At 38.1% G+C, this 13,508-nt stretch overlaps 1 protein-coding gene across 3 annotated transcripts in view; it reads right to left on the reverse strand.

Annotated features, from left to right (window-relative positions):
• Positions 1 to 217: 217 nt before the first annotated feature.
• Positions 218 to 13,508, reverse strand: part of LOC126248778 (laminin subunit beta-1) — a 376,490-nt gene continuing 363,199 nt past the window's right edge. For all 3 annotated transcript variants that reach the window (XM_049950147.1, XM_049950149.1, XM_049950148.1), the window contains 4 exons: positions 13,281 to 13,444; positions 12,397 to 12,538; positions 5,830 to 6,163; positions 218 to 1,066 (listed from right to left, as the gene is read on the reverse strand). In XM_049950147.1, the coding sequence (XP_049806104.1) occupies positions 927 to 1,066; positions 5,830 to 6,163; positions 12,397 to 12,538; positions 13,281 to 13,444 (780 nt within the window). In that variant the 3' untranslated portion in view covers positions 218 to 926. The remainder of the gene's footprint in view (positions 1,067 to 5,829; positions 6,164 to 12,396; positions 12,539 to 13,280; positions 13,445 to 13,508) is intronic.

Genomic DNA, 13,508 nt, shown 5'->3' on the forward strand with positions numbered 1-13,508 from the left:
CAGTTTTCAAAATGAAATAGTACATGAGTGGCATGTTAAAATTTATGGCATACTCAAGGAAATTGAACAAACTGATTTTATTTAAAAGTATCTTTACAAATATCTAAATCTGTGGATGAAACACTTTAATACATGACATTAATGATTATTTACCATTGCAATGCAATATGAGGAACTTCATTTACACCTGCTTGCAGATTTATTAACTACAGCTGCATTGTTAAACTTAAAAGTTTATTATTTACTTACAATGATAAAAATGAATAGTAAAAGTAATTATGAACAAATGAATAGAATTCCAGAGTTAATACTAAATGGCAGTTACAAAAAGTTCTGCTGCACCCAAGTTTCCCACTGTGTGTGTGGTATAACTGCAGACAAGGTGTCATCTGACAGGTTTCACATAATATGTAAGTTATAAATTACAAAATGTCCCAAAGCAGGTTGTTTTACTGTTTGGTTAACAGGGCCCACTAATCCAAGGTCCACTGTTGCTATGTGCCTGAACCACGAATTCAGTCTTATTGGTGACGTAATGCATTATTTTGTGTTCTGTATTGTACAGCCTTGTCTGATATTGCAGACTAGTTCATCACATGAACATTTATAATGTTTTCTATGCACACCCTTCGTTCATTTAATCCTTTCGTGGAATCTTTCACTAACAGATCTGCCCTTCCACTTCAGTCACACATGAAAACAATTCCCAACTATCACTCACATTTCAGAGAAAACAGTTACAGATATTCTGTACACTACTTCTCTTTCCTGATACATTTTTAAATTAATAAGAACTTCCAGGACACACCCAGATGGAGGTAATAAATGCACTTTTCTATGGAATGCCAACATCTCACACAGATTCTCTTCTGTCAACTTAAATTGTCCACTAAATGGTATTAAGCAGAATACTCCTATGCACTGCCTTACGACAGACAACTGCGATAGTATTCAGATCTTTCATTGATGACACCTTGATATTTATTCATCCTGTCTATAAGATGATCTATTTCTATATTCAGGTCCCTCAGAATTTTATCATGCCCATCATATTCCTTCTTCATATCTGAAACAAAAATGCCACAGTGATAGTCAGCTAACAAATAACTTCACTTTAAATACACAAATTAATGTAAGTAAATAAGAGCTACACAGCCCAAGTAACAAAGGATTCTAGAATAATATGGTTCTGGTCTATTGTCATATATTCAAGAAAGAGACACAATTAGAGCATAATATTTTATCTGCTCTTGCACGTTTCAACACCTAATGACGTTAAGCTTCAAAGCGCTTCTTGCCAGCCGTGACAGCTGTGCCACGAGTCCTGCATTGACTCGCTGCTTGTTGTGCCCTGCATGATGGACATTTACAACACATGCAATATTTATCAGACTCTTTCTCATTTCTAGGTTTACACCAGGTGTTGGGAGCATTATGCATTTATTTATACTATTTACATACATATGTGATGTGTTTTAATGTATATATGCTGCCTGACAAAATAGTGAAGCACACAGAAGACATGGTTGGATGTCAGCGTAACTAAGTACGTGTACACACCTTTGGCGGGTAAGTAGATTTGAAACTATTTGACACGTAGAAGGGTCACCAGAATGCATTACTGTTGTTTGTGTTTAGTGTTGTTACCAGGCCCAGTAGGGTACATAAGGACCACAAACAGTATCAGATACTGAGTGAACACTGTGAAGGACACAAAGCTGCCATGTATTCATGTGAGACAGAGTTATCAGCACTTGACAGAGTTTGAAAGGGACCTCATTGTGGGTACCTGTTTGGCCAGATGGTCAAACTGTACAATATCCCAATTTTTGGGGCTTTCAGGTGTGACAGTGAGCCCTTGTTGGATTGTGTGGGAACACAATGGCAGGCATACTCATCGTCAAGATTCTGGCCGACCATGTCTAACCACAAGTCAGTAACACCATAGTGTGCATCAAACACATTGGAACCCCTTCACATGTGCAACTACCATCTGAGAACAAATAATGGACTCCTTGCAACATTCTGTGTCATCTCACACCTCTGGTCAGAGATTAACAGCTGCTAGACTAGGGAATTACTATCCCATCCATAGGTGGCCATTAACACCACAACACAAACAGCTGTATTTGGAGTGGTGCTGTGACCAAGGAGCATGGGTTGCTGATGATTGGTGTTACATTGTGTTTAGTGATGAATTGTTCTTCACTACCTTGGATGACGTGAGTATGGCGGTAACCTGAGAAGTGGTCCCATCCTTCCAATGTATTGGAGAGGCACAGTAATGATACTCCTGGGAGCATGGTGTGTGGAGCCATGGGGTATGACTTCACATTACAGCTGGTATTCAGGGAACTCTAATGGCACAACAGTGTGTCGCAGACAGCCGGCATCCTCATGCATTACTTCTCATGTGATAATACATGGTGCCATTTTTCAACAGCAAAATGCTCAACTACACATGGTTTATGTCTTTATGAACTATCTGTGTGATGTTGAGGTACTCTCATGGCCTATAATATCCCTAGATTTGTCCCCTACTGAATATGTGCGGGACCAGTTCAGATGTCTAGTTCATCTCAATTCAGTTTCCTGCATATCAAGGATCAGTTACAACAACAGGAGAGAATACAATGGCTCTAAGGCACCCTTCCCAATCAAATTAGTGCATGCATTGAGGCCAGAGTCAGTGCAATGTCATACTGATCAGTTCTCCGTAAGGCTGAAATAACATCACATACCCTCTCAACCCACGAAATTTGATTTTGCTTCCTCCACTCCTTCTGAGTGCTTTACAATTTGTTTTTTTTTTTTTTTTTTTTTTTTTTTTTTTTTTTTTTTTTTTTTGTAGAAATAGGAAGTATTTGTACATTTCCATAACACAAGCCCTAAACTATTTATTTAAATAAGATTAACTGTTTGTACTAAAAGTCAGTGCATACCGTATTTACTCGAATCTAAGCCGCACTTTTTTTCCGGTTTTTGTAATCCAAAAAACCGCCTGCGGCTTAGAATCGAGTGCAAAGGAAGCGGAAGTTCGGAAAAATGTTGGTAGGTGCCGCCACAACTAACTTCTGCCGTCGAATACATGTAGCGCTGCACAGGCATGCTTTGTAGGCACAAAGATAAATACTGGCGCCAAAACTTCTGCATCAGTAAATAAATTAAAAAAAAAAAAAAAAGAAAGGTGGGAGACGAGCTTTTTTTTCTCCACCCCAAGTTTCGACCACTGCATTTGCTGCTATCTCATTTAAATCCTGTCTGCCTAATAAACTACGAAACTAGAGTGAGACAACAGCAAACGCGGAAGAATATACGTATCGTGTCATGTTTATATTTGTATTATTCTTATGCCTAATAGTGATACAGTCAGAAATGAAGCACGGCAACTGACTAGATTTTTAAATCTAAGATGACTAATTTCTGTGCAGAATTTGATGTACTAAAAAAGCGGCCACAAAGATTTTCAAACGGAGAAAAATTTTCTCCTAACTCTCGTTCAGAACATGTTCTATCATACGCACTCTATTATTTGGTTCTTGTTGATCATTATCAAAGAAAGCAGCAGTGTAAGTAACAACAAATATCAGTCTCTTGCCATTGTTTCGCTAATGAGACGATTCCTCTCTCTCTCTCTCTCTCTCTCTCTCTCTCTCTCTCCTTTTTTTTTTTTTTTTTTTTTTTTTTTTTTTTTTTTTTTTTTTTTTTTTTTTTTTAAGTGGCGGTAGCGCGTACAAAAGCAAGCCATGCCGCGAGCAGCGACAGGCCGTAAACACGCACTATCAGAATGCGACAAACAATGCATGACAGTACAGTAATGCATTTTCAGCTTAGAGTGACGTAAACACCTATAACAAAGAAAACGGCACTTATCAGATCAAAGCAAAATAAGTAATCGATTCAAATCAGACGAAGCACGTCAAAAAGGAAGGGTATCCGTATAAATACGTACGGAGCGCCTGACACATAGCAATGGCTACCTGGTAAAGCTTAACTGCTAAGCTTACGACTCGAACCAAACTACTGTAGCTGTATCATCATTCATTCGACCTAAATTGTGTCTCATATTACAATGTACCAACTTTGTTTCGATTTGGAGGTGTGGCCTAAAACTTTTCTCTCTCCTTGAATTTCGAATCTCAAATTTCAGGTGCGGCCTACATTCGAGAAATTTTTTTTCCTTTATTTCGAGTCTCATTTTTCAGGTGCGGCTTAGATTCGAGTGCGGCTTAGATTCGAGTAAATACGGTAAAAGGCACCTTATTCTTTACAACAAGATTTGTTTGGAACACTATCTGTTGACTTTGCAGCGAACTAAAACTTTCGATATGATGTGCCAACACTGTTGCCATGAAACTAAAAGTGTTTTACTGTATATTAAAACACCATATACTGGCTTTAAAGCTAATGAAGTTAATGACATCTAAGAAATGAACAAACATGAATCCCTAATCTTTCAATGCAGGCAAGCACGTCGTAGGCATGCTGGGTGTAAATCACTACAAAGCTCAACAGTACCTCTGATAACACATGCTTTGATTGTTGTGGAATTCTTCTACAGTCAGTAGGTTAAAAATACTGAAAGACCCTCACTGTCATTCTTTGTGAGATATTTAGTTGCTGTAGAAGTTGACAAGGAAGTATTTTAGTGTCATCACTTTTTATAATTTAATTGTAATTCTGAATATCAGTTAATGACCTGGGTAATTCATTTCAAGCTTAGTGTTGTTCTCCTTCTATGGGCCATGTGTTTATTACAATATTTTGGGTACAAAATAAACCCTCTTGAAGATGAAATTCAAACTCCATGCCCAGCAACTGATGCTACCAAAGCAAACAATTTTGTGTTCAAAGAATGACTGAAGAGGAGACTACTGTACATACTGGTCCTAATCTTCCTTCCTTTTTGCAGACACTAGCACATTCAGTGTAACTTTTGGACTGAAATGGCAGCCATCTCTTAGAATTTACCTGAGATTCTAAATGTCAGTAAGGTTTGTAGTTGGTGGATACACTTAATCTAAACTGCAAACAGAAAGCTCAGCATTTGAAGTTCTGTCAGTAGATGCCCAATAGGTCTTATTCCATGTCAAAATTAATGTTGAACATTTTAGTTGGTGGTGAAATGTGTGTGTGCACACCATTTTGACACAGAATTGATGCATGAGTGAGATGCATGGAAGCAATTAAATAATACTCTTTCAAGAAAAGTACAGAGAACAAGGAATTTAGACAAAATATTAATGTGTGCCTTTTTAGTGCAAGTGAATATGTCACCACTACCCGACCTTAAGAAAGGAGGCCATTAACTACAGATTCATATACTTTGATACATTTTGAAAAAGCAAAAGTGAAACAGTCAAAGGTGCACCTTTATAGAATTATTTCTACAAAAGATACCTCTTTGCATGATGGTTCAAAGTGAAGTGTTTGTTAGAGAGTTCTTAATGCAACACTTCTGCAGCTAGAGCATAGTCCAAATCTGGCTCCATGTGATATCTTACTCACCTAAAAGTGAAATGATGTTCTATGTGCATTTTTTGTACTTCCTGTAGTGTTTATGCACAAAAAGTGTTCCTAGGCAATCTTCTAAGGAAATGTACTACAGAAATGTCATTAAAGAATTTAAAAGGGTTCACTTTTGCTGCTATCTGAATGGTGCTACTTTGGAGAGAAATGAAAATAAGTTTTATGAAAAGCTGGATGTTCCAACACTTCATAAAATTTTTCACGAGAATTTCCATAATTAAAAACAACAAGAGAACAAAATGGACTGTTAATTTATACATTAAAGCAGTCTGTGCAAGCACTGAAATTTATTAAACATACCATCAAGTTCCTTTGATTTTCGCAGTGAATCTGACAGTAGAGTACTGGATTTTTTTAGGAGACTTTGTGCGCGCTCATGGGCTTCATTTGACCGACTGGCCCTCTTGGCCAGCTCAGCTGCAGCCCTATCATACTGGTCTTGCAGCTGACTTGTATTGCTCTGAGCCCTCTGGACCTCTGCTTCCAGCTTCTCTGCCTCCTGTGCCACTTCCTCTGCATCATGGGCATTTTGTAAGAACTGTGTTTGCAGAGGTTTCAGTCTTGCTTGCAGAAAATTTACTTCTACAACTGTTTCATTTGCCTTTTGTTGAGCATCTTCTGTTCCACTTGCAATCTAAAAGAAACAAAAAACAGTTGTTATAAAATTTGACTGTTACTTGTACATCATCTGTAATGCACATAGTTTGTGCAGGTATTAATTAAATAAAAGAGTTTGAGCTATAACATATAACTGAAACACAATGACATATGTCTGTTAAGTGTTTCTGGCAGTTATGGAAGATAATAAGAAATCCAACGAAGCCTATATTCCAGTGCAGATGTTACTTACACTTTCTGCCTGCCTACTTCAGCAGAGGTGTTAATAAAACAATAGTTCTGAAATGTCATGACAGAGGACCTTAAACTAGAACCATTGCAACCTATGGTAAATGTCAACTCAACTATAGGCTGAATGAAATCTGTGTCTCTAGCAAATGAAATTCCTACAATTACCAGTAAAAGTAATAAATATGCAACTAAACCAAGAAGTTATTTTAGTATATCATACATAAAACTGATATGATACTGTTAAGTCCAGTGTGGAATGTAACCAGATGCTGAGATACGACAATGTAGCAGACAGCTGCTCAAAACCACAAATGTATAGTGAGTGGTTGCCTACAGTTCTTCCATTATTCATGCATGAAACAGGGCAACTAATAGAAGAAACAATTTTGCAACTGTGAAAAAATTTTAATAACTGGAAATGTTCCGTGTTGGATACACAGATGACTTTGGGAAACAAATAGAAGAGTAAAACTACCCAGATATCTAATTTTATATGCATGAAGATAGTTTCCACAATAGGAAACCAGAGAGAGAGAGAGAGAGAGAGAGAGAGAGAGAGACAGAGACAGATGGGGAGGAGGGGGGGGGAGGGGAGTAGGGAGAGAGGGGGAGGGAGGGAGCAGGATGGATTGGGGGGGAGGGGGGAGTGAGGGAGGCTGAGAATGAATATACAACTACCTGTAATGTAATAAAGGGGACACAACTTACTGAAAGAAAAGCGAACAGAATAATGAAACATGGAATTATGAAATTCCAGAGCAAAAATAAGTCTGGAAACAATTATAATAAACTTACTGTATGAGAATTTAATTAATTTTACAAGTTTTAATAATGAGCACGGAAAGTGGAAAACATTGGCCATTAACTGTTGGCATGGAGCATTCCAGCACTTGGCTAGTTGGCTGGAATGATGTAATGTACCCATACATGAACTGTATTGCTTATTACAGTAATTTGAATTACGTCCCTATAAAGTAATTATGTGGATCCGAAGTATTCCTGCATGCAGCAATAGTTGTCTGACAAGAGGAAACCCTTCACTAACAGTCTTCAACCCTTGTAAATGTCTATTGGAAACATACGTTGCAGAGTGCTGTACACTTCCTTGAATAGCAACTATGGATACATTTGCAACATAAATATCATTTCTCTGTCTTACTTTCACTGAATGGATGTTTATCCTCATTTTACCTTTAACTGTAGTAAGAGCTACATGGTAGCCCTGCCCTAATAATGCTTTGTTCCAACATTCACCATTTTTCTAACATTTAAAATTTATGTTGTGCTTGACAGTCCTTATCCTTTATTTTTAATTTTGGTCTCTAAACAGATATTAGGATAGACAGAACCATTTACACTGATGAGCCACACCATTATGACCAACTGCTTAATAGCTTGTTTGTCCATCTTCAGAATGACCTACGTCGCTGATTCTGCATATCACAGATCCTTCAGTTTGTTGGTAGGTTTGTGTAGGTATGTCTCATTAGATGTCAATGCACATGTCTTGTAATTCACGTAAATAATGGGCTGGTGATTTGTGTACGCAATGATGGGTCCCGACAGCGACCCAGATGGGTTCCATAGGATTTACGGCAGGCATATTTGGTCGCCTAGACATCAACGTGAGTTCACTATGATGCTTCTCAAATCACTGTAGCATAGTTCTGGCTCCAAGACATGGGCAATTATACTGCTTGAGGACAACATCGCCATCAGGGAAGACATCAAGCATGAAGGGATGCACGTGGTTCGCAGCTGTCAGTGTGTCTTCGATTCCTACCACAGGTTCTATGCAAGCACTGGAGACACTCTCCCATAGCATAATACTACTCCCACCAGCCTGTGTTGTCGGCACACTGCACGTTTCAATCCACCGTTCACCTTGAAGATGCCATTTGTGGAGACGACCATCAACCTAGTGCAGCAAAAATGTGATTCCCTCAAAGAGCTGCATGTTTCCATTGATCAATGGTCGAATCCCGATGGTTCCATGCCCACTGCAATCGTAATTGATGATGTTGTTGCGTCAACATGTGAACGTGTAGGGGTGACCTGCTGTGGAGCTCCGTGTTCAACAATGTATGAGGAGCCGTGTGCTCCAAAACACTTGTGGGTGCACCCATATTGTGCTCTTTCAGCAGGGATGCCACAGATCACCATCTGTCCTACTTTACAGAGCTGACAAGCCTTCGAACCCCACATACTGTGAATTCTGTAAAAAGTCGTGGACGTCCAACTATTTAGTGCCTAGTGGTAGTTTCACTGTCCTTCTACCTCTTTCAGCAGATGCTTATGACAGTAACACATGAACATTCAACCAGCTTCACCGTTTTAAAGATACTCATTCACAGGCTCTGCGTAAGAATAATCTGCCCTTTGTCAAAGTCATTTGTCTCAATGGATTTCCCCATTTGCAGCCCATATCTTCACTAGGGTGATCCCCCATCCATGTCTGCTCTGTTTACATACTTTTGTTACCACATCATGTGCCCGCAATGCCACGATGGGCATCCAATGTGCTGGTGGGTGGTGGCCATAATATTTTGGCTTATCAGTGCATTTACAATATTTATTTCCATGTGTGATAGATTTTACTAGATAAACAAACATATTTACAGCTGCTACATATACCATACACTGTCACACTAAATGAATTTGTGGCAAAATGCATTGCTCTTTGTCAGATCTTCTCTACCTCCTCTATTAATCCCATCTGGCAAGGCAATATTCAGTTATCAGTCAAATCTGGGTTTTGTAAGCAACTGCTTCCATCTGTGAGTTACGTTTACTTATTATTGTTCCAGCAAGTCTCTTATGTGATCATTTCACTTTAAGTGCATGATTCGCTATAGTATTCAGTTCCTGACATGAATATGTAACAATAATGCTCATATCATCATTGATGATCATGGATGGACTATCTAAAGGAATCCTTACTAGTCATTTAGAATTCTAAATCATGCATCTGCTTCAGATTCATTTACAACACCTTAGCTTTGAGTCCTTCCTTTTCTGTTCATTTCACCTGGTCCTTCTTGATTCAATGAGCCTGCTTATAAGGTGTTTTCCACTGTCCCATTTAGGATAATAATAATAATTATTATTATTATTATCAGTATTTTAAACATAGCTGCGCTACAGCAACGGTTCTACGTCAAGAAATTAAAAAACAGCCGACCAGTTGCAAAGGATAAAGCAATCTTTACCTAGGTTTCAACCGATATAAATCGGTCTTCTTCAGAAGACGGCAGTTTTACATTTAATTGGAGTGAAGTATCATAGTCATTTTTACAAACATTTACATAACTCAGTTAATTCAGGGCTATGTTTTATTTGAATTAACTGAGTTATGTAAATGTTTGTAAAAATGACTATGATACTTCACTCCAATTAAATGTAAAACTGCCGTCTTCTGAAGAAGACCGATTTATATCAGTTGAAACCTAGGTAAAGATTGCTTTATCCTTTGCAACTGGTCGGCTGTTTTTTAATTTCTTGAATTATTATTATTATTATTATAATTATTATTATTATCATAAATTTATGATGATAATAATAATTATAATTATAATAATAATAATAATAATTATTATTATTATGATAAATAGGACAGTGGAAAACACCTTGTGTATTACATTATTATTGTTCCACTTGGCAGTGAACTTTCCATTCTTTCAAGCCCAGATTTCCTTCATTCTTTGTGAATGTGGGGTTGCTTACCTTCCTCTATCTCATGCTCATCATGTCTTCTTCAGGTTTGATTTATAGGAGCTGGTCATCTTTGGTATTTCTAAACCAAGACATTGCAGTTTTGGGGTTTGAATAAAAAAAAAGCAGAAGATCTCATTGGTCTGATTGTTTCCATCCATTTGTTTGAGGTGACCATTAAATTTTACATGTCTTTTGTTGACCTAATCCTATATATATATATATATATTTTTTTTTTTTTCTTTCTCCCCAGGCTTCGCTGTGGGATCTTTCTTGGTGGATGACATTCTTATAATTTGATCCCATTATTACCCTAATGATTCTATGCACTTTTTCTCCAGTTCTTCAAGGAGACCTTTATTTCCATTTAGGGATAGGGCTTGGCTACATACATAACTATTGGCTTCAGAATTGTTTCATAGTGATGTATCTTTGTGTTGGTTTCTAAACATTCCTGGATGGCAAGTGAGTGAATTTTGTAGGTTACCAGTAGTATGGATATTGTTCTGTCTTAGTTGGTGTTTTCCACACTGCCTTTTTGTGCAATGGATGGATTGGGGCTGTTTTCCATTCTTCGGGTAGGGCTTCCTCAATCCAAATTTTTCTTATTTGCTGTTGCAAGATTTCAACTGATGCCACAAGGGCATATTCCACAGTTCTGCAACTATGTTTATCAGTTCCATAAGAAACACTGTTCATGTTAAACTCATTGAGCACCGACATCATCACTTGTCAACAGCTACTGCCCCTTACATACAAAGAACTCCCTCAGCCTTGCCAGCTGTGCATGCTACATGTGTAGCAACAAGTACTACCACATGTACCACCAAGAACTAGAACTGAACCACTTTTTCTTTTCTCCCTCTCTTTGTGCCCTGAAGTGAGATATATCCTTTTCTCTATCCTTTCAACTTCTCCTAAAGTAGTATTCCACAATACAACCTAAGTAATATTCTTGTCTGTCCCTAAACCACTCCTGTTCCCAGTCCTTCACCAGTTAGTCATATCGAATTGGAGGATCAAGGTCAAATACTGTTCCACACATCTGCCCACAACCTTCCATTCCTGTCCTGTCGGAGTCAAAGCCACCTGTGACAGCAGTCCTCTCATCTATCAATTTCGCTACAGTTACTGCAAAGCATTTAGTGAGTATTGGCAGCCAGTAGAATGGCCACTGCCACACTGTAGCCGAGAACCAAAGGAACTACCCAGTTGCTCATCAGGAAGTGGTTGATCGTAATTAGCTGCTTAACAGTACATGCCATCTAGATTATTTCCCCCTGATGTCAGCTGTTCTGAATTGTGGATGAGTGAGTTGTCTCTCCAGTAAATTCTTTGTCCCAACAATCCTCCTGCCCTCCACTTGCCTCTGACTCCACTCCTATTTCCATCCAATTCCACCCTCCTAACCCAAACCTGCTTCATCCCCCCACCCACCCACCCACCCACCCCCCACCCCCAGTCTATTCCCACTCCATTCTAGTCCCACTGTCTTCCTCTGTACTGTTCTTCTCATTCTGTATCTAGTACCACCCCCAAGTATCACTTCCCTAGTGTTTTCTTTAGTAACCTTTTATGCATAGAGTTATGGAGAATATTGCACAATTTAGTTAGTTTCAGTAACTGATTCACAACTTGTGCTATTTGAATCCTTCCCTCCAATATTAATTTTGCTGAACTGCACAGAAAGGAACTGTCCCACTGATGTGTTCTTTGGTCCTGCAACCTTCTTATCCTCAGTCCTTCTTATTCCCTGCAGTCTATCTGTTTCCTGCGTTTCCTTCTGCTTCTACTCATTCTCCCACCGGCATTAACTCCATACTTCTCTCAGCCTATACCTTAATTGCATTTTCAGTCTTGATATGCTGATGACTACCCTTCATGCACTATATCTATCCTTAAGTCATCTAAATTCTTCCTGTGATTTGTTACTGATCTCTCCTGAAGATAAAGGAGGGAAAGAGGAAGTTAACTATCTGTGCACAGCCCTACAACCTACTGATACCCTCACTTGCACTTGTACAAGTTGTCCTTGCTCACATATACCTGTATTATATACCAATAAAATGACTGTGAGAGCATATAGCTTCATATATTATATGAAATGGTGAATCAATATTTATATCATAAATATTTTATGAAATAATAACTTTCTGCAAAACCTGCTTTGCCTGTATTAACTGCAACATGTCAACTAATTTTTCTAGCAAGCTGTTTTCGTTATAAATTGTTTATTATCTCATAATTATATTATAAAATCAGCACATGAAACAGTCTTTCAAAAGCAAATATTGTATTTCTACTCACTTGAGTAAGGTCCCTTTCTGCTACTGATATGTCGTTATTGGCCTTTCTTATAGCATCTTCAGCTTTGTCTTGGGCATCTTGTGCTTCTTCAAGTGCATCTACAACTAGCTTAGCTGTTTCCAAAATTCCCTCTGCTCCTGCCCTGAAGAGAAAGGAATCAGTATATTATTGAGTCAGTTTGATAGTAATGGCAAAATGTAATATTATAAATTTGGATGAAAGTAATAATAATATTATTAAAATGTACATATCAACTGGGATTAATTCAAATACTTTCAATGTACATAACACTTCCAAATGTTTTATCGTGCACATCAAATCACCCTCTCGGGGGAAAGTAATATCTCCTTTTTCATGATGAAAGTAATATATCCTTTTTCATAAATAAAGACATGGTGTCTCAGGGAACCGTGACCACTTGTAATTATTATGATACTGTCTGGGTCACTTTGTGTGTTTTAATTAGATAACCAGTTTTGATCTGTGATACAGATCATCCTCTGGCCTGTGCATTTAATTACTGTGAAGGGCAGCTTGTTAGCAAAACAGGGAGGCAGATGGGACTGTCCTTTGAATCCTCGCCCTGTTGACAAGCTGTACTTTGCAGTACACATGCACCCATAGATAACTTTCCTTTACTAAAAAGCAAGTTGGCAATTGATTATGTTAGACCAACAATAATACTTGAAACTTCCAGGCAGATTAAAACTGTGTCATGAGTTGTGCTCTGGTTGCTCAGTTGGTAGAGCACTTGCCTGTGAAAAGTAATGGTTCAGAGTCCCAGTCTTAGTCTGTCACACAGTTTTAATCTGCCAGGAAGTTTCATATCAGCACACACTCCGCTGCAAAGCAAAAAAATTCATTCTGGAAACAGTAATACTTACTTTGCAGCATCTGCCTGCTCCTCTAATGACTTGGCTTTAGTGAGACTATCATTCGTTTCCATCAGGATGACCTCTATGTCCGTGAGAGATGCAATTGTATTGTTTATATTTTGTGCAAGATAAGTTATACTTTCTGGTTCAAGTTCTATATTTTTCGACAGAACCTGCAACATTAAGTAAATTTCTCTATCACAGTACAACTTCATAAATGAAGTTAATAAATAGTAT

This window comes from Schistocerca nitens, chromosome 3, assembly GCF_023898315.1.
Source record: "Schistocerca nitens isolate TAMUIC-IGC-003100 chromosome 3, iqSchNite1.1, whole genome shotgun sequence".
Classification (NCBI taxonomy): domain Eukaryota; kingdom Metazoa; phylum Arthropoda; class Insecta; order Orthoptera; family Acrididae; genus Schistocerca; species Schistocerca nitens.